This window comes from Crocodylus siamensis, chromosome 3 (genome assembly GCF_052110815.1).
Source record: "Crocodylus siamensis isolate JL-2025a chromosome 3, ASM5211081v1, whole genome shotgun sequence".
Lineage (NCBI taxonomy): Eukaryota > Metazoa > Chordata > Crocodylia > Crocodylidae > Crocodylus > Crocodylus siamensis.
Window position 1 is genome coordinate 36,476,219 of NC_143397.1, and position 27,053 is coordinate 36,503,271.

At 44.2% G+C, this 27,053-nt stretch overlaps 1 protein-coding gene across 2 annotated transcripts in view; it reads left to right on the plus strand.

Moving 5' to 3' along the window:
* Window positions 1-2,157: 2,157 nt before the first annotated feature.
* Window positions 2,158-27,053, plus strand: part of MRPS27 (mitochondrial ribosomal protein S27) — a 72,244-nt gene continuing 47,348 nt past the window's right edge. Inside the window, exons 1-4 of one of the 2 annotated variants that reach the window (XM_090038131.1) lie at window positions 2,158-2,404; window positions 3,945-4,022; window positions 13,645-13,715; window positions 17,795-17,853. In XM_090038131.1, the coding sequence (XP_089894257.1) occupies window positions 2,332-2,404; window positions 3,945-4,022; window positions 13,645-13,715; window positions 17,795-17,853 (281 nt within the window). In that variant the 5' untranslated portion in view covers window positions 2,158-2,331. The remainder of the gene's footprint in view (window positions 2,405-3,944; window positions 4,023-13,644; window positions 13,716-17,794; window positions 17,854-27,053) is intronic. The other variant, XM_090038132.1, reaches the window with a different exon arrangement.

Sequence of the window (27,053 nt, forward strand, 5' to 3'; positions counted from 1 at the left end):
AGAAAATGGGTAGATCTGCTGCCACTGTCACCATTTCCATCAGCACTGCTTTTTTGTGAGGCGGCCTTAAGGTTAAGATGATAAATGTTTTATAAAATTAGATGCCTTAATGGACAGTTATCATGTGGCCTGGAATGCCATATTGGAAAAACTTTCCTAAAAATGCATAATAAAACGAGTTTCTCAACCTTAGTTTGTAAGTTGATCAGTGCTTAGTATCAGCAAATCAGATTCCAATTTTGGCAAAGGCCATCAGATCAGAGAAGCAAACAACAGTAGAACTGAGCAAGAAGAGTAGGGACTATAAATAATGTTAAGGTCTAGGATACCTGCAGCAGTTGTGTTTTTTGGAAATCTACAAACAATGATGCGAATTTGGCCGTGCTTTTAAATGATGGCTGCCTTATGAATGCAAATTTTGGGGAGAACATAGGCAGACCTGCCAAATACCCATAATTATTATTTTGAGTTTAGGTTTCTATGAACATAAATCATATAAGGCAAAGTGAAAGTAAACAATGAATTCTAATCAGCTGTTCACCGCATCCCTACTGGGAAGCAGTAGTTATAACCTGCTGACATGGATGAGAGATTTGTGAAAGTGTAATAATTCTACGTCACTTCCCTTTTCAAACTTAATAATAGTTCTTAATCTACAACAAAAATACTTGTGAGCTCAAATTGCATTGAATTTTTTTTTAATTAAATATGCACTGAATTTATTTGGAAAGTACTTGACACTGGATTAATATTTGGGTTTCTGGGAGGGTTATCTTGGCAGGTATGTTAGTGATATGTTCCAAGACCTTGACTGTACTGACCCCAAGACCCATTTGTATCACTTTTACAAGACAATTTTGGTACTCACCAACAGCAGACAGTACACACAAGCACAGGGTGGTGGTGAATGTTACCATAATGGGGATGGCAACTACAGAAACATGTTGCAGACTATGAGCGAGGAACACAGATCCACACAGGATGTATTTGGTGTGCATCACTCCCATAATGCATCACACAAAGCAGCTGACTGCAGGCTTCCACCACACTGATCCCATAAAGAGCGAGCTTACCTCATATATAATGAATTTTTGGTATAAAGAGTCATTGCATAAGAGCAAATTTGCACATACCGAACCCACATAAAGCAAGAGAAACCTGTATTAATATTGTATTATTTTTATATTGCCACAGCACCAAAGAGTCTGAATCAAATTCAGGTTGTATTTGTATGAGAGACTATACAAACACAAACGAATTCAAGAGATGCATGATGAAGCATGGTACCAATGGGATTAGCCTAGAGAAGAGATAACTAAGTGGATTTGATAAGTCTTTAAATACAGTAAGGGTTGTTATAAGGATGACAACAGAGCATATTCCTCATTGACAGGAGACAGGAAAAGTAGTAACGGGCCTAAATTACCAGGAAGATTTACATTAGGTATTAGCACACATTTCCTAGCTATGTACTAGGTACTGGAACAGGAAAGCTTGTGGGGGGGAGGAAAAAATCAACATCACTGTAAGTTTTTAAGTGCAGGTTAGATACTGATTTCTGCAGCTGTTTAGGACCTTTGGAAAGTCAAGCTGGAAAGGCCCTCATGAGGGCATCCAGTCCAGCCCCCTGGTCAAGGCAGGATTATCCCCACCTCATTCACCTGAGCCAGCATCTGCCTAACCTTGAAGATCTGCTCTTGAAGATTTCCAGGGACGGAAATTACTCTAAACCAGCGTTTCTCAACCCATGGGTTGCAGCCCAAAAGTGGGCCACAAGCATATATAAAAGGTCACGAACAGACTTCAAAAGTGGACCCTCTTTTAGAGAAGAACATGGGAAACCTGCGGCTTTTCCCTGGCGGGCTGGCGAAGCTCCAGCCTGCGAGGGGCTGCTTGGTGGCCCCCGTGCCACACACATGGGGCCTCGGGGTCAGAAGCGAAAGGCGGTGGGTGGAGCTGGTTGTCCATGTTTATAAATGGGTCCAGCTACGAAAGAAAACCGAGACACGGCCCGAGGCAGCGTGTGCCCGCGAACCCCACAGCGCCGCACACCACTACACGCTGCCTCAGCCGCCGCCCGCGCACGCGTCAACTCCTGACTCGCGCCGGCTTCCGAGCGGAAAGGGCGGGGGCGGGGTGCTACCAACTGCGGGGCGGGGGGCAAAGTGAAGAGGGAAAGCGAAGAGTCCGCTCTTAAACAACCTACACCCGCCTTCCCTGCCGACGTTGCCGTCCCTGCGGCCCGGAGGGGCGGGGAAGGCATGTAGGCGCTGGCCGTTTCCGACTACCTGTCCCCACCCCCTCCGGCTCGGGGCCTTGGTACGGCCTGACATGGCGGCCCCCGTGCTGCGGCTGGCTTTGCTCTGGATGCGAGCTGGCGTAAGAGCCTCGCGCGTGGCTACAGGTCGGGGCCGGGGCCGGGGCCGGGGCCGGGCGGGTGTCGGGAATGGAACAGTCCAGTCCTGGGGCTCGGGGCTGTGGCAGCGGGCTGCAGAATTAGGCCGCGGCCTTCCCTAGATCCCGGTCCCCTGCTCCGCTTCCTGCCCCCGTCCTGTGCGGTCCGATCTGCTGCTCTGATTCCTCCCCTGCCCGGTCTGCTGCTCTGCTATCCGCTGCCTTCTCGCTGCCCGATCTGCTGCTCTGCTATCTGCTCCTTTCCCCCTTCTCCCTGGCTGATCTGTTGCTCTGCCCTCTGCTTCCTTCCCGGTGCTCCCTGTCCGATCTCTGCTGCATGCTACACAAAGGGTGCTCGTGCCACTTGGGCATGTGTTGGCCAAGTGGTTTGTTCATGAAGGGCCATTTTGCCTGGGATGACAAGGGAGGAGGGGCAATATAGAAAAATGAATCTGCAATACACAATTTAATAGATGTAACATAAACTGTATGGGTAGAAAGTTACAATAAGCAGAATCACGGGGCTGCTGCTCAGGTTTGTTAGTCAGTTACTCCTGAACAGTTAGTAGCTATCGGCTTGCCCACCAGTAGGTTGTGGTGAAGATACCCACCATTTAAAAGTACCTTTGTGATACAGACATTTGGCAGCCTGTCTGACTCACCTGTCCTTGCTTGTAACACTAAGATACTGTAATTACCCTCTCTCTTGTAAGGTACATTGAGATTGCCTCTGCAAGATAGGCAAAAGCTTTTTTATTGCATCTTATTTTACTTTTGCATTTTTCTACCTTATTAACTGGAAATAAATGGACTAGCATAGGCTTTGAATCCAAATATTAATGTATACTGTATTTACCACCATAGTATTTGAGTATCTGCTCTTAACATTCACCTGAGCTGATACAAGGCTGCACTACTGGGACTGTTAAATCTAAAACAGTGAATTTTTAACAGAAGCTATTCAAATTTGCAAAGAGTTGGGCGTAGTTTTAAATATCTTTAGATGTAGGGGGCAAAGTGAAAGAAGATCATTCCTTTGCTTTCAACCATAAATAAATTTAGGATTAAGATAGAAAAGAACAATACAAATTCAATGAAGTTTTTAGTTTATGGGTCTTTAAGATGAGGACTTTAAAAACCAGGGACAATGTATACTGGACAATAATAATAATAATAATATACTTGGAGCAAATACTTCATCTATCGCTCTCCCAGCACTATACATTCATATCTGAACTTCTTTCAATAGCAGCAACATCTGCAAGCTTCACATGTTCCCTATACACAGTGCTGTTTCCTTCCTTTCAGACTTCAGCACTTGTCCCTATCTTCTAGAACAGGGTTGTCAAACTCATTTGAGTTGGTGGGCCAGAGCTGGACCATGTCTCTGGATTGGGCCCTCAGGACTTCTTGCTGTAGCTGCTAGAGAATTTATGGCATTTGATTTTGTAAATGGACGGCATAATATTATGGTTAATAAAGTGTTTATTTTGTTATTTTGACACCTTTATCAGTGATCTGGTTTTTGAGATTAATTTTATTTTTATTAGGCAAAAGATGTCTTCTTTCTGCTGCTTATGTGGACAGTTCAAAATGGGAAGAAAGACAAAAAGATAAGCACAGTTTGGGTAAGGAAAGAGCTATTTTGCATACTCACCTTGATTAACTGAGCCTAAAATCATTACCAATCAGATTACAGTACTCTTATCTACATTCAGTAGTTGCTTGGAATATGAGTATTTGTGAAGTATGCTACTACTAAGACTGAGTAAGGGTATCTGAATCTGGTCTCACAAGTTTGAAGTGTTTCACCTTTCAAACTGATCTAAAAAAAAAGTATAAAATATGCCATTTCTGTGGAGTTTTTCATTAAAATGATTACAAGAAGTTCAGTTACAGTGTTCAGTAATATGCTGTCAACTAATACTTTCTTTCATAAATACAAGGTGTCTATATGTGCATGTTGCTTCAAGATCAGGATCCTAAAAGCAAAAATCCTTTTCTGGCAGGTAATAGATCTCTAATTACATGTGTGTAGCCTACACAGTAGTAGGTTGGCTTTCCTCATGCCCATAGTTATTTTCATGACAGCTGACACTCTTTGAGGAAGACTGCAACCTGTTCCCTGTCTAGGACCTTAGATTAACGCACCTGTCTATTTGTTGTAGAGGTGCACTGATGCATCATTCCAATATCGGATTGGCACCAATATAAAGAACATTTTCTGTATTGGAAATCAGCCTGATGTGGCCGATAATTTGTCCAATAAATGTCTGTGTGTGCGTGCAGCTGCAGCACAGCAAGTAGGCAGTGAGGAGCAGAGCTGGCAGCATGGAGAGCTGCATGCAGCTGGTAAGTCTGGTTTGGTGGAAAGGGAAGGGGCATGGGGGGGGGGCAGATCAAGGCCCCCCACAGTGAGGGAGGGTGTGGGGTTGGAGCGGGGGCTGCCCAGCTGAGACTGGGGCAAGCACAGGACAGTGGTGCAGCTCACTGGGGGAGTGCAGGAGCCATTCCCACTGCTGCAAGTAGCTTGTCCAGTGCTTATCTGCTAGTTCTAGGTGCTGCTCCCTCTGCTTGTCTGGGGGGGGAGGGGGTGTGCCCCTGGATCTGCATGGTGTGGGGTGGGCTGCAGCTGGGCTCTTCCCAGCTGGGCACACCTGTTCACGAGCAGTGGGAGGAGTGGTGAGAGTCACTAGACGAGCACTGGACAAGCCATTAGCAGCACTGGGAGCTGTCCTCCCCATTCCCATGCCCCCCGATGAGCTGCGCCTCAGTCCTTTAGCCGCCCCAGCCCACAGTTGCAGCCCGCCCCATGCAGATCCAGGGGGAAGCCCCCCGGATGAGCTGCTTGTGGCTCTGTCCCACACTCTTCCCCACTCTGGCTGGTCAGTGCCTGCCCCAGCCCCATTCCCCCCACCCCTTTTCACCACACCAGACTTACCAGCTGGACGCAGCTGAAGAGCTGCAGATCAGAAATTGGATTGGTATCAGCTGATGTGCCTCCTTAAAAATCAGCTATTGGTATCTGCTGGAAAAATGTATGCGTGCATCCAGGTGGGTTTGCAGCCTCCCCGCTCCCAGCCTGAGTGCTCAGCCAGCTGCAGTCCCCTTCCCCCCCTCCCACCCCAATGCTCCACCTGCCCCACTAGTCCGAGTTCACCAGCTGTGCCTGCAGCCCACTAAATGAAAGTAACTTTGGCTCAGTTAGTGAGGAATCATCAGCAATCCCTTGCAGTCAAGGATGATTGTCTTCCATAATTGCTTTATCCGTGGGTTCAGAGGTGGCTGACAAGGCCAAACCAGGATCAACAGGTTCTACTGCAAGCTAAAGCCATTTTCATGGAAGAGGCCTGTGTGTGATTTATTATGGAAAAGCTTCTGCATGTCGGTTTCTACACAGTTCTTGACAGAACAGGACCTTAATCCAATGGCAAGGGGCCAAGACAATTGGCTATCTCATTACGCTGCAGCCTTTGTCTGCCTTCACAAGCTGTTGAGATTCTAACTTCTTACTTTGCCTGCTCTGCTGTTGAGGACTTGTGTAGACCCATGGCTGAGGGGCTGAACAGGCTTACTATAGTGGCAATCTGTATTTGCCATTGCATAACACCATCAGAGGATATATGTGGCTTTTCAGGAGGGAGAGCATTGCCATTTGCTGTCCCCACCACATCCTGGTGGTGCTGCCACTGCTTGGTCCATGACTGCTTATTTGTCAGAGTTACCCCTGTTTATTTCACAGCTAACCTTCTGTGAAGGTCATTCCACTATCCACCACCCATGGACATGTTGGGTAGCAGCACAGCTCTGCCACCAAGAATCCCCTGAAAGAACTGAGGATGGAACTCAATTGGTTTAAGGTGCTTCTCTGTCCTGCTTTCAACCAACCTAAGATATACTGAACTAGGCTTTATCTGTCCATATCCATAGTGAGAGAGCCATTTGCTAAAGGCAAACAGTTGCTTTCTTGTTACCCTGCTGCAAAACACAATACCATGTTTACATGATTCTAAGGCAGGTCTTTTTTTTCCTATTTAACACTGGGTGGGGACAGGGGAGGGAAAACCTTTGTCTTATAATTGTGTACTGGGCAGTGGGGGGCAGGTGCCATCTCTGCACCCTCTTCTCCCCATCTACTCTCACCTTGCCTGGCCCACTCCCTCCCCCACCTTACCCTTGCTATTCACCAGCAGTTTCCATGCACTGAGCATAGCCCCAGCCCCAACTCAGCCCCACAGCAGCAGCTCACAGCCCCCACAGCTACTACAGGACTGGGCTGGGGCTATGCTCAGTGCCACAGGCTGGAACATGAACAAAGTAGGCCAGTGAAGAGCAGAGGCTGGGGTGTGGAATCGGGAAGCAGAGAGGGGGCAGAGGTGGTAGGGGAAAAGCTACTTGACCTCCCCATACCACCTGTCTTCCCACTGCCTGCCTTCTTGAAGTAGTGGGAGCGATGGATTTATAAATTTTTCCATGTATCTAATTATTTTGGGTGGGGTGGGGATCTTAAAATTTAAGGTCATCTCAGGTTCAAGTAAATACAGTAATAGCCACTCACCATGTGCAGTACCCCAGGGTAGCTGCATATTTGCCTATTCAGGATATCAATGTAATTTACATCGGTATAAGTTACACCAATGGACATGTTTGCCCATCCACGCCTTTAGTGATATCTGCTTTGTTGAAGACTACATAGAAAGCATGAAAGGCCAGTGAAAACAAAGCACTTTTTTTTTTTATTTTTGGTTGAAAAAAATTGTATTGTTATCAGACACCAATAACCATAAGCTGTCTTATTTGAACACCAGATGGCAGTGGTGCCTTTTTGGACATTAGTACCTCCTATTCAAAGCAGTTGTTAGTAAAAAGTTACAGCCCTTTCCTAACAGTTCCTAAGGGTGTAGTGGGCAGTTGAGATGCAGTGCATCTCTATTGGATATCGGCAATTTGAGAACAATGAGACTTGATACTGTTCTAAAATCATAGCCTGATCCTTTGATGCAGCCTTAAAATAAACCTAACAGTTATCAAATAATAACTAGTATTAGTAACTTTACCTTTCATTCCTGGTTTCCATAGTCATTCTGTCCTAGGGAGCAGGAATTTTAATTTTCATGAAGAGGTTTAGAAAAAAGCACACATTAACAAACTAAAAACCACATACAAGAAGAGCCCATTATTCCTCTCACTACTCGAGCAGGTGAGGCCTGGAATTTAAGTGACCTCCACTCTAACCTTAGAGTTTTTTGTTCTTTCATAGTTTCTAGGGTCAGAAGGGACCTGAGCAGATCATCAAGTCTGACCCCCTGCAATGGCAGGAAAGAGTACTGGGGTCAAACAACCCCAGCAAGGTGTTTGTCTAGCCTTGTCTTAAAGACCCCCAAGGAAGGAGCCAGCACCACTTTGCTTGGAAGTTGGTTTGTTTTAATACATGCAATATTCTATACAAGTTTATTGTCATCTTGTCTCTGGTAGTCTGAAGAAATGTAACCAACCATTTTAAGAGAGTGGCAGCTAAGTAAAAAAATTACCTTTAACAGTATGTATGAGACAGTTGAGTGTATATGATATTTATCCTGGCAAATTGTATAAAAGCATTTTCTATAATAACTTTGTAACAGGGCACCAGGGTGCCTGCTACTAGCAGGAGGAATAGGGCTGCTGAAGCACCCTGGAGCAACACAGATGGGGGTTGCTAGGGCAACCAGGCAGGTCATGTGGCCAGGAGGGGGCAGGGCCAGGCCCTTATAAATAGCTAGGCCAAAGCCTGGCTAGCAGTACCCTTCTGGATGCCACAGGAGCTGGAGCTCTGTGGCTGAGCTGAGCGGCCAGAGTCGGGGGTTGCAGCCTTACATTACCGACCGGCTGCGATGATGCTAGGGACGAGAACACCCTGATAAGAGGTAGGGCTGGGAGCCCGAGAGGGGCTGAGAGTTGGCTTTACGAGCGGGTAGGCTCTTTGTTGGTTTTGTTACAGCCGTTCGGGCTTGGCTTGAGTTATGGTTAACCGGAGGACCGGGTGAGGCTGTAGGGGAGCGAGGAGGCCTCAGCGGGGCTCCCCAGCAGCTTGGGGGCTCCGGGTGCCCAGTAGGGGCACAGTGCCAGGGGGGGCACAACTGCTTGTGCCGGAGTGGCACGGAGCCCGGGGTTGGACCCCGGCCCGTAAGGACAGCACTTTGCCCAGTGGGGCAAAAGACCCCGGAAAGGGTCAAGGGGGCCAGGCACGGCTAAGGCCACCTGAGCCCCAAGCCCAGAGAGGGCGCGGCGCTGAGAGGGCGCGGTACACAGGCCCCAGAGAGGGCGCGGCGCTGAGAGGGCGCGGTACACAGGCCCCAGAGAGGGCGCGGCGCTGAGAGGGCGCGGTACACAGGCCCCAGAGAGGGCGCGGCGCTGAGAGGGCGCGGTACACAGGCCCCAGAGAGGGCGCGGCCCCAAGAGAGGGCGCAGCGCGGAGAGCGCGGTACAGGCCCAGAGAGGGCGAGGCCCGGAGAGGGCGCAGAACAGAAACGACCCGGGAAAGGGTCAAGGGGGCCAGGCACGGCTACGGCCACCTGAGCCCCAAACGCGGGAAATCCGCAAGTGCGGAGGACGCGGCAGAGACCCCGAGTGGGGCCGCAAGCGCAGAGGGTGCGGCGGAGACCCCGGGAGGGGTGAGAGGAGCTAGGGAGACCCAAGGGCATCAGTAATAGGCCGGTGGGTGAGAGCCCGGCCCAGGGGCGCCAGGTGGGTGACGAGCCCAGGGTGCCAGAGGGAGAGCACCAGAGGGGCAGGGGACCAGACAACGTCCCCTGGGACAGCTGCGAGGCTTGGGGCGTGCTAAAGGGGAGGTTTGGAGGCACGCATTTGCCCATAAGGCTGGGGTGAGAGTACCCCCACTTTGGAATGGAGGGGATACCATCAAGGTGCCGTTAGGTGTAAGTAGGCAGCCTCCCATTCTGAACCTCAACGGCAAAGACGTGGCGGGCGAGTAGAGGGTGTCAGACCACCCTAATTGGCATGGCAAGGGGGCGCTCGCGAACTCACGGCCGCTTGCGGGGCCATCCGTGACAAACTTGAATATAAAATTTGCTTTCAGCATTCAAACATCAGCTTTCTGTTTCCAGAAATGCTTGTAGTGAACTTTTACTTTCAAGAACACTAAGGAAAGGAAAAAAGTGTGCACTCCTATATGCAAAATACTTCCAGAAGAACCCTTAGGGCAGCCATACAAGTGATGGAGCTCTGTTCCAATGTATGCTAATTAGCTTGATTAATCGAGTCTGCCAGAGCATGCTAGTTAGTGCACTCCAGCAGCCTCCACATCATCATGTGCATTCAGCATCCCCATGTTTCAAAATGGTGGCAGGGGCACTTTAACTAAAGCTCTTCAAATGAGTTTTAGTTAAAGTGACCCCACCATGATTTTGAAGCACAGGATGCTGAATACATGTGACGCTGTGGGCACAGAGCTGTTCTAAGTAAAGCACATTTACCTGCCCTGCCCCCCGGAGCACATGTACAGACATCCTTAATTTGCAGCATGGCAACAGTTTTGATTTTAAATAGCAGCTCACAGACAAAATTAATTCCATAACAAATTACTGAAATCAATTTTTAAAAATGTTAACAAATTTTGAAAAAAAAGATAACAAAACGCAGACAAAAAAAAATAACAAATTTTGAAAGAGTAACAACTGGTGTCAGACACACTTCAGACTGAACAAGAAGTCTAACTGGAATAAATGATTGCAAATAATTTGTTCATCTTTAGTAAATAAACTAGAAGCTGTAGTTTGGTTGGCAATATAGGCAGACTTTCAGTTAACCTGATTTGTCTCTTGTTCTGTAAGCCTTAGCTTTGATTTTATTTTGCCTTTATGCGGTGGGATAGTGTTGATGTATGATCCTTTCCATAGTAAGGTTTCTACAGAAATTTCCAGCTTCAGAGATAGAACAACAGACCAATTTTTCAAGCCCTTCCTGTGCGAAACTCATCAAATGCTTCCATGAAAGCTCTTGCAGGATGGGAGTGCAAGTTGTAGTCGTGTTGGTCTAAGGACATAGGCAGACAAGGATCTTTGGGTGATCTTTATAACGTGTCATAAATCCAACTTAAATAGTTGGAAAGCAATTATTAAAGCAAGCTTTCGGGTTCAAAAAGTCTTTGTCAGGCTAAGGAAGTTTCAGCAGTTGGTGTGAGCTCTTCCTGGATGGAATGAAAAGTAAAGAAGCCAGAGGCTGGGCTGGTATGCATACAAGACAGGCAGTCAGTGAAAATGTAGATTGAGGAGTCAGTGGGTGAGAGACTGGCTGGGGTGGGGAGAGAAGGGGGATGAATAGTGGAGAGATACCTGGGGAGTCAGCTGTCACGCAGGTTATAACGTGTCATAAATCCAATGTCTATATTTAGTCCATGATTTTTAGTATCCAGGAGGTTGATGAAGTGGAGTTCATAGGCTTGTCTCTGGGAAGTGTTTTGCAAGTTTCCTTTGAGGATGAGGACTGAGAGATTGGAGAGAGTGTTTTTTCTTGTGAGAAATGTGCCCCCACAGGGAACTGGGTATTCCTGTCTTTGATAGATTTCCAGTGTGTGTTCATTCTGGTGCACAATTGTTTAGTCTCTCCTATGTATTTTCCATCTGGGCATTTGGTGAGATATATTACATTTCTGGAGGTGCAGTTGTAGGATCCAGGAATGCTGATGGCTCTGTTGTGGGGTGTAGTAATTGCGGGGGGTGGTGGAGATGTGTTGGCAGGTTTTGCATTTCTTGTCATGGCATGGTCTGGATCCATTTGGTGTGTTCTGGGTCTGAGGAAGTTTGCTTCTGGTGATGAGGTTAGTGAGGTTTGGTGCTTGTTTGAAGGCTACGATGGGTGGTTCTGGGAAGACCTTTTTAAGAATAGGGTCTCTTTCTAGTATGGATTGCAATTGCTTGAGGATTTTCCGTACAGGTTCGAGGGAGGGGTGATAACCAGCGGTGTGCGATTTGTGGGGGGTTTCTTCTGTACTGCAGCAGTTCTTCACGTGGTATCCGGGTGGCTCTCTCAAATGTGTGATCTCTCTCTCTGGAGGAGTGTCCTTGTTGGGTGAAAGCCTTTTTAAGATCAGTGAGGTGGCAATCCCAAGTGTTCTCTTTAGCGCAGATTCGGTGGTATCTGAGGGCTTGGCTGCATATCACAGCTTTTTCGGTGTCTTTCGGGTGATTGCTGGTTCTGTGCAGATATGTATGTTGGTCTGTGGGTTTCTTGCAGGATGGGGCACTTGCACTTATTTGTCTTAGGTTTTATCTTGTAGCTTGGAGAGATTCATTAAATCCACAATCACTCAATACATTTTGAAAAACAGCTCCACTGTACCTGTGTTCCCAACTGTTTCTTCATTTGCCTCACAGCCATGTTGTAGTTTTTCTGAAATACTGCAAAGTTTCTTATTGAATACTTTCCTATCTTCTTCCATAATCTCATTGTGGAGAGGAAGAGCTATAAATGATTGTTAGTTTGTTTTGTTCAGGTGAGTACATTTTGGTAATTAACCTATTTGCTAATTGTTGTCAGCTTGACATTGCTGCCACATGTGTTCCCTAAAGATTAGTTCCTTCCATCTACCTGAATGTTATCACTGCTGTGAAGAATCAAAATGCCTCTCCAACTGTTAAAAGTTGTCTCGGAGTAGTTCAATGGATCTTTCTTCTCTTCAGCGGGATTAAATCGTTCAGTCATTTCTACCATCTCCTTTTTTCTCTTTCTTTCTTTACTGAAAATGTAGAAAGAAGGTAAGAGTCAAAAAGTATCCTCCACTCGAAGGAAAAAATGAGAAAAATAAAACTTCGGTAATTACTGTGGTCACTATAACTAAAATTTAACATCGCAAGCAGGAATCTCTGCCTTAAAATGTGTGCGGCCATTTGGATTTGGTATTAAGAAAAAGACATAGATTTTTCTACAAGGATATCTAATTGATTAGACATCTAAGTCTGTATTTAAGCAACTAAGTGGCTTGATTTTTCAGAGGTGCTGAACAGTCTTTGAGAACTACATGTGTTTAGCACCTCTGAAAATGATGAGCTGTAGCAGTCTCCCATGACATAGTCTTATTCATAAATGTATTGAGATCCATTTGTGTAGATGTACTGGAGTTCCTCAAGAGCCCTAAGGGTGGAAGGTCGTATGTAAGAGTCTGGGTATGCACTAGACAACTGTGTTATTGAAGCTAACAGCCTTAAGTTTAACTCCAAAGCAAGCCTCCTGCAGTTGCTTGATATGAAGATCTTCACATAAATGGTATAATTTTAGATAGCAGCTATAGGATCCTTGTAACACTATGATACCAATTCTTGTTTTTCAAACTCTGCATGATCCTGAGAATTCGACCCTGATTGTAGTGCGGGATGCTGTTAAAAGATTGATCGGGCAGTCAGTAGGTGTCCCTTACAGGGACATAAGAACTAAAGATGTAATGTTGATTTCCACTTACCCCTCCACCCTAGCTCATCTGGAGTTGGAGGGTCAGAAAATGCCTGTGTTGCGGGAGGAATTATGGATGCTGCATATTTTGGTGGGAGGTAGGAAGGAAGCTCAGACCATGTGGTAGAAAACACGTTTTAAAAATAACAGGTCACCACATATATTGGTTGCAGTGCAAGGGTTCAAAGCCACTGATGTCAACATAAGGACTGTCATTGGTTTCTCAGTAGGCTTTGAATTGCAGAGGTCATTTTTTAAGTCTGGAGAAAATCATAGCATGAAGGAAAATATAAAAGCTTTAATTAAATCTCTTTTAGTGCCATGGATGCGAAGCCATTGGCATATGCTCTTAGGAAAGAGACAAAGTAGTGATCTGACAGATGATGTAATAGAGCTATTTTTCCCCACATCATTGGTATTTTTCAGGAAAAATACAAAGCTAACACATCAACTCAGATTTATTAGATTTATGGTTTCAGCCCCAAACCACGGTATAATAAATGGTTAAAATACTATGCTTGGAGCAGGCCTCCATGCTGTTAACAAACTACTGACATATTGCCCAGTTTTCATCCAGCTGACTGACTGTTTATCCCTTTTGGGCCTCTGAGTGGTGGTGTATTTGTGACTTGTAGTTTCTAATAAAATAAGGAAAAGTGCATGGTCTAATGAACACCAAGCTTGAAACCACCAGTGAATTTTCAAGGGTTCTGCCCAGCATTTTAGAGAGACTAGTTTTTCCTCTGTAGTTTTTTTTTCTGCATCTTTTCGTTACCAGAATATAATGTCTATGCTCTGTGTCCACAGCTGAATTAGCCGCCATAATGGACAGAACCTATAACAGAAAGCTGCCCGTCAGCTCCTTGACACTATCAAGGGTGAGTAAATAAAATCACAGTCCTAATAATGATGGAAGTGCCATTTGAATGCTTATGAACTCATAAGGAAGAGATGGCATCATCTGCTCAGGAAGTTCTTTAATTGTAAACATCTATTACACTGCTAAATGTAAGTCCTGGCTGGGTGAAGTTTGCCATATTATTCTTTTTCTCTTCTTGTTGTAATCATCTGCCTTATACTTTAATTTGTAAGATTTTCAGAGCAGGGAATAGTCTCTCCTCTGTGCAAGTATAGTTTGCATGTAGCACAGTGAAGCCTTGATCCATTTTGGGGGGGGCATGTAAGTGCTTCCACAATACAGACTGTTAATAAAAAGAGTACTGGGGCCTGATTCAGAGAACCTGCCACAGAACGGTAGAAGTTACATTCCACTTTGATAGCCTGGCCCCTTGCCACAGAGGTGAGATGATCCATCCCAATGGGAGCCATGCAGTGCTGCTGCTTGCTTGCTTCTGGTTTTGGTCTGTGACAGGTTGTGAGCGAGTGGGGCCTAGGGGCGGCTGTGAACTCCCTAGCGCCCCCTACCGTCACTCACGGTGGACTCAGCACCCTCGGATTCTCACCCGCCATGACTTTGATAATAAATAGGTTTGTATGGGAGGCTGCGTTTATCCCCGAGTAGATGGTGTGTGTGTTCCTACCCCTACTCCATATGGGGTACCGCTGGGCACCCCTGCCTTAAGGGCTATGCGTGCCTCCAAACCTCCCCTTTAGCACGCCCCAAGCCTCGCAGTTGTTCCATGGGACGTTGTACGGTCCCCTGCCCCTTGGGTGGTCTCCCTCTGGCACCCTGGGCTCGTCACCTGCCTGGCGCCCCCGGGCCTGGCACGTCGCCGCCGCCCTGTTACCAGCACCCCCAGGCCTGGCACGTCGCCGCCACCTTACCGGCACCCCCAGGCCTGGCACGCTCTTGTGCTACTCCTCAGCCCGTTGCCCCACTCAGGGCCTCTAGCACCTCTCGGGGTCTCTGCCACGCTCTCCACGGCCGTTGCCCCCCTTCTGGGCCTACACCACACTTTTCACCCACGTCCTCCGCCCCTCTGGGGCCTATACCGCGCTCCTCGCGCTTGGGGCTCAGGTGGCCGCAGCCGTGCCTGGCCCCTTGACCCTTCTCTGGGTCTTTTGCCCCACTGGGCAAAACACTGCCCTTACGGGCTGGGGTCCGAAACCCCGCACACCACGCCTCTCCAGCGCAAACAGTTATGCCCTACTGGCACAGTGCCCCTGCTGGGCACCAGGAACCCCCAAGCTGCTGGGGAGCTCCCGTGAGGCCTCCTCACTCCCCTACAGCCTCACCCGGTCCTCCGGAGTAACTATAACACAAGCCAAGCCCGAACGGCTGTAACAGAAAACCAACAAAGAGCCTTCCCGCTCGTAATGCAAGCTCCCAGCCCCCCAGCAGGGCTTCCCCCATACCTCCTTTCAGGGATCTCTCCTCCCTAGCATCATTGCAGCTGGTCAGCAAGGTAAGGCTGCAATCACCAACTCTGGCCACCCAGCCCAGCCACAGCACTCCTGCGGCTGCCAGCAGGGAACTGCTAGTTGGGCTGTTTATAAAGGCCTGGCCCTGCCCCCTTCTGGCCACCTGACCGGCTGGTTGCCATAGCAACCCACAGCTGCACTGCCCTGTTGATTGGCTGCTCGGTTCCTTTTACTTACATGGCACAGGACACCTTGGTGCTCCTGTGACACAGGTGCAGAAATAAAATCTTCCATGTGCTCTATGGGAACACCATCTGCATAGGCAGCTAAATGAATATGCTACATTAGCATGTTGCCTGGCTAGATATGCTCCTTCCTCCACTTCCAGGCTCTTCTAGCAGCGGGGAGGTTGTGGCCATTTTCTGCCACTGCAATTTTCTCCCCTACTGTAGCAGACTGGGCTAGGATGTGTGCTGGCTAGACTTAAACTACTATTCTTGTTGCAATTATTAGTAATCAGGAGATATGAGAGATGTTTTCAAGTTCTTTGTTGCACTGATTTGCTAGAGTTGTTTTTTTTTTTTTTTTTTACTGAACTCCGCATTGAAATTATGCTAATATGAAATTTGTTCTTAAAGCAGTTTCAAACTGTAGAATTAAGGTTGAAAGGAAAATTGCTGACAGTGTATATCAGAAGCTCAGCCACAGTATCCTCACTAATCAGAGTGGTCACTGGCCTAACTAATAGGGGTTTCAATCCATTGCTGAACACCAGGTATGTCTGCATTGCTTCAGATGGTGCTGGGGCATGCCTCTGTGTAAACATTGCCTGCTTCTTCTCTGCATGTGCTACAGGCCAACACATGTCATGTAGGTACCATTAGAGCAGCCCTGGGCACATGCCAGAAAATTTCTACATGACCATTTTTTGACATATGCCTGGAGTGAGTGGACTCTGACGTATGTTTGCATGGTGGTACTCCCTAACATTTCTGCCACATTGGATAAATTTCTACGGCCTCCATTTCTGTAGTTATCATAGCTGGCACCATGAGAAGAAAACTGCAAATACTTTAGCAGCACAGTGTGGTCTTGATCCAAAGCCTGTTGAATTTACTGGAGATTCCCACCAATTTCAGTGATCTTTGGATCAGGCACTGTAGACTTTTTTTTCCCTTTCATTTTATTTGCAGTAAGACATTTTGGGTTGCCCCATTAATCTTCACACTTGTTGGTACTAGTTGTAACAAGAGCTTCCATTATTTTTGCCCAGCTGCACTTTCTAACCCAACATCAAGCCCAAGAGAAGGAGATAAGTTCTGAAATCAATTTGGGAGGCCAGAGAGAAGAAAACAGTGTTTGTTAATGCAAATTTTCCCTTAAGCCACACACATTTTCCCAAAAGCTGGAAATGTATATATTGCGCTAAGACCACTGAATCTAACACAAGACTCATACAACTCCTTCTGTCCAGTCTTGCCCAGTTGCTTATTTTCTCTTATTATTCCACCTTATTTTCCCTACAAGTGGCTGGCCTGTCTTATGGGGTGGCATTTCCACTTTGTGAAACAGCCCCTTTTTTGGATATCTGAAGCACACAGCTAAGTCTAACTTTCCAAAGTATCAATAAAACACTGTAGACAGATTGTCTTGTTAGAAGGTGCAATCTATGTATATCCAGTGCACAAGCAAGAGTAGAGAATTGGAGAGAAAAGAGCAATATGCTGAATCTAGGGCTTTTAGCTTACTTCTAGGGAAAGAAAGCATGCTAGCCTCGGTGACATCTAATGCTATTTAAACGTACTATGCTAACTGCATAGTACAGATAAGGCTCTGGAGGCCTACAGCCTTTTCTTACCAACATGTTAGTTAACTACAGAAAACCGGGATGAACTCATCTGGGACTGAACAATAAGTCTAGATGCAAGTTCTTTGCTTACACTAGTCCCCTGTTCTCCTAATGCTGTAGTTAAACAGGTGGAGCTCTGGTAAGAATTTATTTTAAGATCACCTAAAAGAGACAAGATATTGTGCCAGCATAATTTGAGAATAGCTTCCCTGGGGTCAATAGAATCAGAATCAAGGCCTCTGACATCTATAATCAACTACTACTGTTTAAATAGTACTTAGCGGCCCTATTTAAGATTGAAACATTATTATTTTTGGCACTGCACATACCCATTGTAAGAAACAGGCCCTTCTCTGAAGAGCTCACGGTATAAACCAGTCAGACAAAGGTATAACAAAAATGATTTTTAAAGCTGTGGAACTGAGGTACAGTGAAGACTGACCCAAAGACAGAGTCTGGAGCTAGGAATTGAGTCCAGGTCCCCCATTTTCTAGTGCAGGCCCTTAACAACAGGACTGTTTACTGCCTTTCTTGCATGTCTGACACAGCATGGAGACCATCTGTGAATTTTCAGGTTATGGAGCATCTCTGATTTTTTTTTTTCCTATTTTAAACATTTTTAGCTGTGTGAAAAGTTAGTTATTGAGCAAAAAATTGTAAATCTGTTGATGATAGACACTTAAGTATATTTAAGCCCAAACTAAACTGATTTCTTTGTGTGATGTTTCTGTTCTAAAATGCATTCTGAGTGCTATTCACCCAATTTCTCCTTTATTTTTAAAACAGTTTATTGACAACATTTTTTCAAGAGAAGAGGTGGAACAAGCTGAGTATTACCTTTACAAGTAAGCATCTTTGCTCTCTGACCTGACCTATAAACCATTAAAGCAGATATCTTGAAATGTTCCTTTTTTGACAGCCTGACACTTTTAGGCTTCTTGACTTCGATTACAACATTTCAAAGTACACATCAGCTAGTCTCATCATTTACAGCCCAGCGGCTTTTTCATAGTCCTTTGGTGCTGGTCTGGTTACCATGTTTCCTGTCTTCTGGTGTTTGCTCTAGATAAGTATGCTTATTTGGTACAACTGAGCAACTAATATCTAACTACTAGTTATGCCATAAATAAGGCATGTTGGAATTACCAGGCACTATGCCTATTAGTAAATTATTCTTTCGGTTGACTTTTTCCTCTCAATCATTACTTAATTAAAGAACTTGGGGCAGCTTCTGGGTCTACTTGTTCAATGATGAGTCAAAAAATAGGGTGTTTTGATAATGACTTAGTCAGGAGGAAGAGGAGATATAGTTATTTATTGCCTTTGAACTTTAATTTTTCTATATAAGATGAGAGATTTATTTATACATGGAAGTACTTAGTGCTTTAATTCTAGTTTCAACAAATCAAACGTTTAAAATGGCCTCTCTTTTAAGTAACTACGTTTTGATATTTGCTTTGAAAGGCCGGTAAATCTTGATGTTCAATAGCAATTATAAGTTAGTGCTTTATGTAAATTGCTACACACATTCTGAGATCTAAATCTGCACAAGTAGGAGGGAATTCACCCTGTGCAAATAGGGTCCCAGTCTGCCAGGATTGATAATTATTGAAAGTGCTAATTATTTAGGCAGATAATTTGTCTATGCACGTGCTCAAAGTGCTTACCCAATTGTAAGTGCAGAACTACACTACACATCAGCTGTCTTGAGCATGTAGGGCCAAATTCTGTTCTACTTAGCAGATGTGTAAATTGATGTAGGCACATGAGTGTAATCCTTTTCCAAAAGGTGAGTGGGATTCTTCTCCTTATTGCTTTTTTATAACTCAGTTTTAAAGCTAAGATGACAGTGTGGTACAAATAGATGCATTTAATGGATTTTCAGGACTTGAATAGGGTGGAATAGAATCACACAGACACCAATGCTGCTTGTACATGGCATGAGGGTTTATTTTGGTTTAATTCTCCTTAAATTGAAGCAGTGGGTTTTTAAAAACACTGCTTCAGATTAAACTGAAGTAACCCCCTGTGGTGTGTACACAAGTGTTGGGCCCCATCTTTACCTGCCTCTCTGGTGAGGAGGGTGAGGTGCCAGCAGGCTGAGCAGTCCCTCAACTGCAGGGGGGGTACCTGTCCTTCCCTCCGTGGCAGTGGTGGCACCTGCTTGCAGGCATCTGGCCATCACTGCAGAGGGAAGCACCAGTCCCCCTTCCCCCCCACCTGCAGCTTAGGCAGGCAGGCTCAGGGGAGGGGAAAAAAAGAAAAAGATCAGGTTCACACTTGTTTTTTTTTTTTTTCCTTTAGTGGAGCCTGCCTGCACAACCCCTGAGCTGCACAGGGTCCAATGCTTCTCTCAATGGCTGTAAGGTAGCAAACTAAAACCTTGGACATGTTTTATTTTGCTACATCCCAGAGTCATTTAATGTGCAATATGCTGTTGACAGTGTAAACAGCAATGCCATTAAAGCAGTGCAAAAGGGCATTTAAGCTGCTTTAAAGGCCAATTTTGTGGTGTGTACAAAGCCCCCAAATGGGTAAAAATAGAATTTGGCTCATGTAGTTTATGCCATGTGGTAGGATGGCAGGAATACAATGTTTTAAGGCAGATTTAAGAAGTATAAAAAAAATCAGGTCAGTGATATTACAGCCCAATGCTGCATAATTTACAGGGAGAAAATAATCAGAAATTAAGCACATGCTAGTAAAGTTTTGTTTTCTTGATAAGATCCCTTCCAGCTCCTCTGCCAAACTAATATCCACAAGTAACCCTGTTTTATATATCTCAGAACATGGTTATTTTATTCCAGACATATTTCATGCTAGGCAGAATTCATTTTTTCCTTTTTGTGCAAAACGATTGCTATAGAGGAAGTTGAAAAAGTAGAAACAGAAAGGAATTTTCTTAAACCAGATGAAAGGGTGTGTTTTTAGAGCCTGTTAATTAGCATATGCTAGCTAATATATTTTAATGTAAGCAATGCATTGCAGACTTCTACAATCATCGTTTAGGGTTCAGCTCAAAAGTTAGTTGGGCACCAATCCTGTTATAGGCCATTGGACACTATGATAATATAATTAAAGATAATGTGACCATTCAATCACAGAATGATGCAGATGAAAGCAGGATGTTTATGTTGGAAGGTTAATCTGTGGCTGTTTCTTTGTTTTTACTTTTAAGAAATAAGAAACTCAGAGATGTATGACAAGAATGATTAAGAGAATGGAAAAGCTTCCATCAAAGGGGAGAGACAATAGAAAAGGAATATTCAGTTCATAAATATTTCTCTTCCCCTACCCCAGATCTAATTAAAACTCTGAATTAATTTTTAAAAAATATCTTAAAGCCACAATCTAAAAAAAATAACAGCCCCCAAAAAGCAATTACAAGTATTTATCACTTGTTTGAAAAAAATCAGTCATTTTTCCTATAGCCAATCAGTTGGAATATTTGCATATATAGTTTGGTTGGTAATAACTTTCAGATTTTAAGATTATTAACCTCTAAGGAGGAAACTTATGCGACATATCAACACCTTTCTATTATCAGCTACCAATGAGCCAGGATTTCTGTGGGCGTGTCACAAAAATACTTATTACTGTTGCAAAATATTTGATCTCAGGAGAAATATTAGCCTTGAATATCCAGGAGACTTCATTCTGTCATGATCTATTAATCTTTTTCTTCTCAAAGGGCATTAATATTCAGGTAGCCAAACAGCAAGGAAAGATTTGTAATCCATGTGAAAATGTAAAATACCCAATTAGAACATCAGCTTCCCTTTCAAATAAAAATAAATGCACTAGCTTGAGGAAACAGTGGTACTGGGAAATGGTACTGGTGAGGTCTGTTTTATTGTTCTTCTTTATGTTTTGCACTCAGGATAGAGTTCAGATGAAGGACATGCTTATAAAGAGATCGCTTTGCAGCTGAGAGGATGTTTGACAGAGAGAAAGAGCACATTGCATAGTATTCAGACAGCCATTGCCATCAGGCATTAAGAGAGGTGGGAGCTAAAGGAAAAGACACTGCTTTAACTAGAAATCTTTTCTTGGATTGTCTCATCCTCAGTGGTGTTGTTGAGCAGTTTTGTGATATTTATTGCTGTGTTTTTTTTAAGGTTAGGACGAACATTTTAAGAAGGGAAAAAGGAAAGGAATAATAGAAAATATTTTCCAGTAATACTGCACAAAATTTACAGACCCCATGGGTCCAATTATACAGCATACAGTATACGGACCCTTTGGGTCCAATTTACAAGCAAATGGCTTGTAAATTTTCTAATAATAAGCTGTTTGCTTCACTTGGATGAATGTAAGTAAGCAGTGTTCCTGAACCAGAAAGCAATCAACTCTTCCTTTTATCCAGCTCCAGCATCTCAGCATACACCAGTAATGAGTGAAATTGCTGCATGTAACACCACTTCCTGTGGTCCTTGCTTGGACCCTTTTCCAGTCAAAGTGGCACTCCCCCAGGCATGGTTCATGTTTCATACAACAGAACTGTCAAATTCATTCTGTGGAAAGGACCATATTCCACTTTGAGTTGAAGGTGGATGCTATGAAGGCTTTACCTTCTCTCAACAGGAAATCTTGCAGGCAAGAGCATGAGCTAACAACTAAGACATGAGCTGAGATCCTGCTGGCCTAACTCTTGACTGGTCACTCTCATTGTTGGATGTGGTTGGGGTGATGCTACTGATGCTTTTTGAACAACATGAAAAGAGAGTTCTTGTACTGCAGATAGGAAATGAAGATCAGAGTTTTTGAAAGGGGACTAGATGATACTTGTATTATGGGGATAATTGCAACATGGAGGTGGAAAACAGGAGTGACAACATTGTTAGGTGGAATAGGGAGAGCCAGGAGAGGCGAGACAAACCAGCTTTCCCAGGAAAGACTACAAAAATGACTGCATGACAAGGAATGTCAGGCAAGGAGGGACATAGACAAAGGGAAGAGTGTGGGTGTTTAGAGTTGGCACTTGAGGTTATGGAAATTCAAAGAAACAGTTTTTGGCATTTACAAATATGGTTAATTTCTCCAGTCTGTCTACAACATTTTTTGGGAAAAAGATAATCAGCTAGCCCACAGACTTTTATGACAATGTCTATTCAAGCTGAAGTTTTATGACCTAGCTGTCAACTGCTCAAGAACAGAATGAACATATTGAAGTAAAAATGCTGAGTAACCATTAATCCACTCCTACCCCCAACATCTCTTTACTTCCTAAAAATCACTCACCCCCAACTCTGATGTTTCATCCCCATATCCTAGTCAGCTTCACCATAATTCTGTATTTTGCTGCTTCTTATGCTTGGAATTCCCTTCCTGTCCTCATCTGCCTAGCAATCTACCTCTCCGTGTTTACTGTGTGTGGCCTTTCACAAATAACCCAGTAAGTATTTGCTATTGATTTATATTAAGAAGTAAAAATACAATATCCCTTACAAGGTAGCTTCTAGTGGTTTACTCTCTTCCTCTGGAGGAAGAATTAGAAAGAAACTTTGAAGTCATCACTTGCATTTGTGGGTTATTCCTGTACATGGGGATTTACTGAGTATTGGATATTTGAATGAATTGTAAGCTGCATAGGGCAGGGAGTTTTTTTGTACAAATCCAAAGGAGTATAAAATCAAGAGCAGTGAATGCAGTGACATTCCAGAGCATAACTACGATATATTTAATGTATTGAAATACAATACCTTTATAGTTAGACCAGTTTAATTTGCTCTACCTTTAAAACTGCAGATCTCTACCCATACCACAGAATCCTGAGTGCTTGAGAAGAGCTGCATGGAAACAGCTACCCTGCATTGTAGGGAATGTCAATAAGATGATAAAGCCCATTTTGAAGCATGACGTCAGCTGCTTGCTGTGATTCTCTTTTTGTTCTCCTTTCAATACCATTTTTTCCAGTTACTGTCTGACTTAAAATCCTTTCATCTCCTAGGATCCCAACATAAATTCTAATCAGGATTCCAAACACTTTGTCAGCATCAAAGGCTCACAGTTTGCCCCACTTTGTCCTGTCTCATTGAAATGTCACTTTTCAGATGATAGAAATGTTAGTATATTGGGGCCAAATTTTATGCTGACACAACTCCATTGATTTTTAAGCTCTTTGCCAACAGAGATTATAACCCTTAAAATGTATCTTGGAACTAACATACAGTTTTTACATTGCCTTATTTGTAGATTTGTTTCTATTAAGCACTAGGATATAGTACTGAAAAAATGTGATATATAAAATAGGCATATTAGATTTTGATATATATAAATCCCCATGTGCAGTGTAAACAGGTATGTAAGAAAGTCACTTAACATTAAGAACCACATTGACGCTATATATATAAGACTTGTGTAGATGGAGAAATATAAATATACTATCTAAATGCACAGTCCTTAAAATGATGGCTGTTTGGGCCTACTGTTTGGATATCCAGGAGAAAGGAAACTGAATTCCTTTTTTCCTTTAATACCACAGTTATTTCTGTAAAACCCACCATTTCTTTTGAATCGGAGGATTAGTTCTTGATTATAATATAAAAAAGGATGAAGTATCAAACTGTAAAAAGTTCTTCTTGTATATGCAATTCTTATAGTTCTCCTCCTAGCACGTTACATTTTTAAAGCATTCTTTCAGCTCCTTCATATCATTGTAGGACCGTAGCCATCTACAGTTGCATGGAATTAAGCTTGTTCTTTCCAGAGCCACTTTGTCAATAATCTGATCTAATATCCCACTCTACAAAGTAACTTCCACCTACAGCATTTGTGCCTGCATATATGTATGTATTGGCTGCTGAAGATCAGGTTTATGCAAATACTTTTATGCAAGTCAAGGAGTGCAATATTAGTAAAAGTTATCCAATTGCCTCAAAATATTACTTATAGTAAAATGATCATAGTTCTTAAAATATAAAATTTGCTCTTGCTGTATATAATTAAAGTTGCATTCATTTGCATTTCTGTAATTATATTGTTTTGGTTTGGGGTTGTGTGTGTATACAGTTGTGTGTATTATGAAATATCAGTTGCCCATCACTGCATAAATTAGGTAGAGTACCCAAACTTGCAAGATACCTCATTCTTCCTTTGAAATGCTAGGAAGCCACATCTTCCATAGACCCTGGTAGCTTGCAGGTCTTGGTCGTAGCTCCACTATGTTTATCTCTGGGGATGTGAACATTAATATTATCAGCGTCAGATGGGTTGTATTATTAGCTACTTGTTTTTTTTTTGCGATGACTGCTCTGAAATAGTGTTTAGAAGCAGCAGATAGGACAGTAACAGCTGGGATAGGGGGAGATATGGCAGCCAGAATGGCACACTGTACATGTCTGACAACCTGCCTCAACTAGATTTTCAAAAATAACTGTATTCTCAAAAGATCTGAGCTGTTTCTGGTGGGTGCAGGAAATAAAGTAATACAGATGTGTCTAATCAGAACATACATATGAATAGGAACATAACAAAATAGGAGTCAAAAGGGATCATCACTGGGTCATATAGTTCAAATCTCTGCTTAAGACAGGATCATCCCTATAACTCTGTTCTACCTACTGTGATTAGTAAGTATATATTTAAAACAAAATACAATGATTACTGTGTGGCGTTGGTCCGTGTAAGAATTTATCAGTGAATTTGTAGTTGTCAGTAACTATACAAGAGAAAGTTGGACCTGGCACACCGGGCAGTCTTAAGATTCACAGGAATCCTGGCCTCTTGTGCATGGCAAGTATTGAAGACAAGTAACACTGGTTTAAAGCTCTGTCTGTATTAAAAAAACCCTTCCTTTGCTAAGAGAGCCCAACTTCATTGGGAACAACTTTTCTGGAGACACCAAACTGATAAAGCAACTGGCTTTAGAAATGGAAAAAAAATTGTGCCATCACTCTACTGCACGGTTCAGTCATTTGGGAAATTTGGCTAAAAAGCAAGATTGATATCCTGATGCTTTTTTTCAGAAAATAGCGAAGTTCTCATTGACTGGACTAGGCCTGGATTTTACTCTTGGTCTCTACTGGATAATCACAGAGTCATCAGGCTGGAAGGGACCTCTAGGATTACCTAGTCCAGTGGTGCCCAACCTTTTTGGCCCTGTGGACTGGATGAGTAGTGCAGGGTTGGGCCATGGGCTTGATTCAGCCCTGTACTGACCCAGTCCCATGCACCTAGATTTGTATATCCACCAGTGCTATCTAGTACACAGGCCACATTATTTCCCACAGGTCTGAAAAACAGCTTCCCACAGATTTGGCAGCAGAGGAGGGGCAATTAATGCTGTCACTGCTCCCCTGCTGCCAAATTTCTGGATCCATGGGGAGTCCCACGGGCCACATGACAGCTCTATGGGCCCAATCTGGCCTGTGGGCAGGATGTTGAGAACCTCTAATCTAATCCAACCTCCTACACAAATACAGGATGTGCTAGATGTAAGCCATTGTTGTCAATACCTAACCAGCCTCTTCTTGAAAATCTCTGATCAAGGAGATTCCACAACTCCCCTGGCAATCTTATTCTATTGTCCTTCTCCTTTTACTAGAAGGAAGATTCTCCCCCCCAGGATTTAACCTAATCATGTTTTTCTGCAGCTTAGAGCTATTGCTCTCTATCCTGCCTTTTGCAGTGAGAGAACATTTGATCCTCTTCAATTATTTGGGAACTGCAATTATGTCCCCCTTAATCTTCTTTTCTCCAGATTAAGCATACCTAGCTCTCTCTCACTTTCTTCAGACAGCTTGCATTTCAGCTCTTTAGCATCTTTGTTGCTTGCTTCTGGATATTCTCCAGATTCTCTACATCTGTCTTTCTTAATATGCAGAGCCCAGAACTGGACACACTACTCTAGCTGAGGACTAGCTAACACTTGAGCAAGGTCTTACTATTATCTCCCTCGTCTCACCTACAGTTCTCCTATTAAAGCAGCCCAAAGCTGCATTTGTGTTTTCATAAAAGCCTCACTTTGCCATCTAATGTTGAGCCATAACCACAATAACCAGGTTGTCACAGAATCCTGGGGGTGCTTTGAGATCCTTTTAAAGGCGATGGGAGGTACCATGCAGTGTTAACACTGTTAGGTGTGTAAATATGATAAACCCAGAGATTTTAAACAGGAATTCATAGTGTTAAAAACATTCTGCTCTATAGTCAAAAAATAAACGAAAACTAAGAGCTAGTACCTTGGGGTGCCTTGAGTCGAATAAGTTTGAGAGCTACTGCACTAGATCCTTCTTGGAAGTGCTACTACCCAGCCAGTTATCTTCTATTCCAGGGGTCCTTAACCTTTTTGGTGCCATGGACCCCTTTGGCAGTCTGGTGAAGCCTTTGGACCTATGCCAGTTGTGCCTCTTCGGGGCCGTCTATTAGTGGTCCCGCAACACTGATCAAGGGCCAACCACCCGCCTTCTCTCCTGCCATGCCTTGTTATTTGCTTGATTGGAAGATCTTAATTAAGTGGGAGGCTGCCTATTTTCTGTTTCAGTGCCTGAGACACTATCTGCAGCTCCTTTCCTCTCCTTACACCGCAGTTCAAGCCTCACAGATGTATCTGGTGTTGTTCAGGTCTGTCCTACTCTCTGCTCCGGGGCTCCTTGCTGCCCCCCCCCTTGGCCTCGGGGCTCCTTGCTTCCCCCCCCCTTGGCCTCGGGGCTGGGGTCAATGCACCCCAAACAATGCTGCGCCCTCTCTGGCACCAGGAACCCCCATGCTACTGTGGAGTCCCTATGAGGCCTCCTCCAACCCCTAATAGCTTCACCCAATCCTCCAGTCAAAACAATAAACACAAGAACACAAAGCCCCTGGGCTACAACATAAAAGCTAGACCATCCTGGTCAAAAATAAGAATCCATTCCTACCAGAGACAGAGAGTGCAGTAACCCCCAGCAGGAGCCAGAGGATGTTCCCACCATCAGAGTTCTCCCCTTTGTGCTGGCCAAGTTCCTCTTCCCTCGACCGCTGGAGGGAAACTGCCCTCCTGACCTCCTGCCTGGGCTTAAGAAGGGCAAAGCTCCGCCCCTTCCTGTCTCTAGGTTTCCCTGGTTGC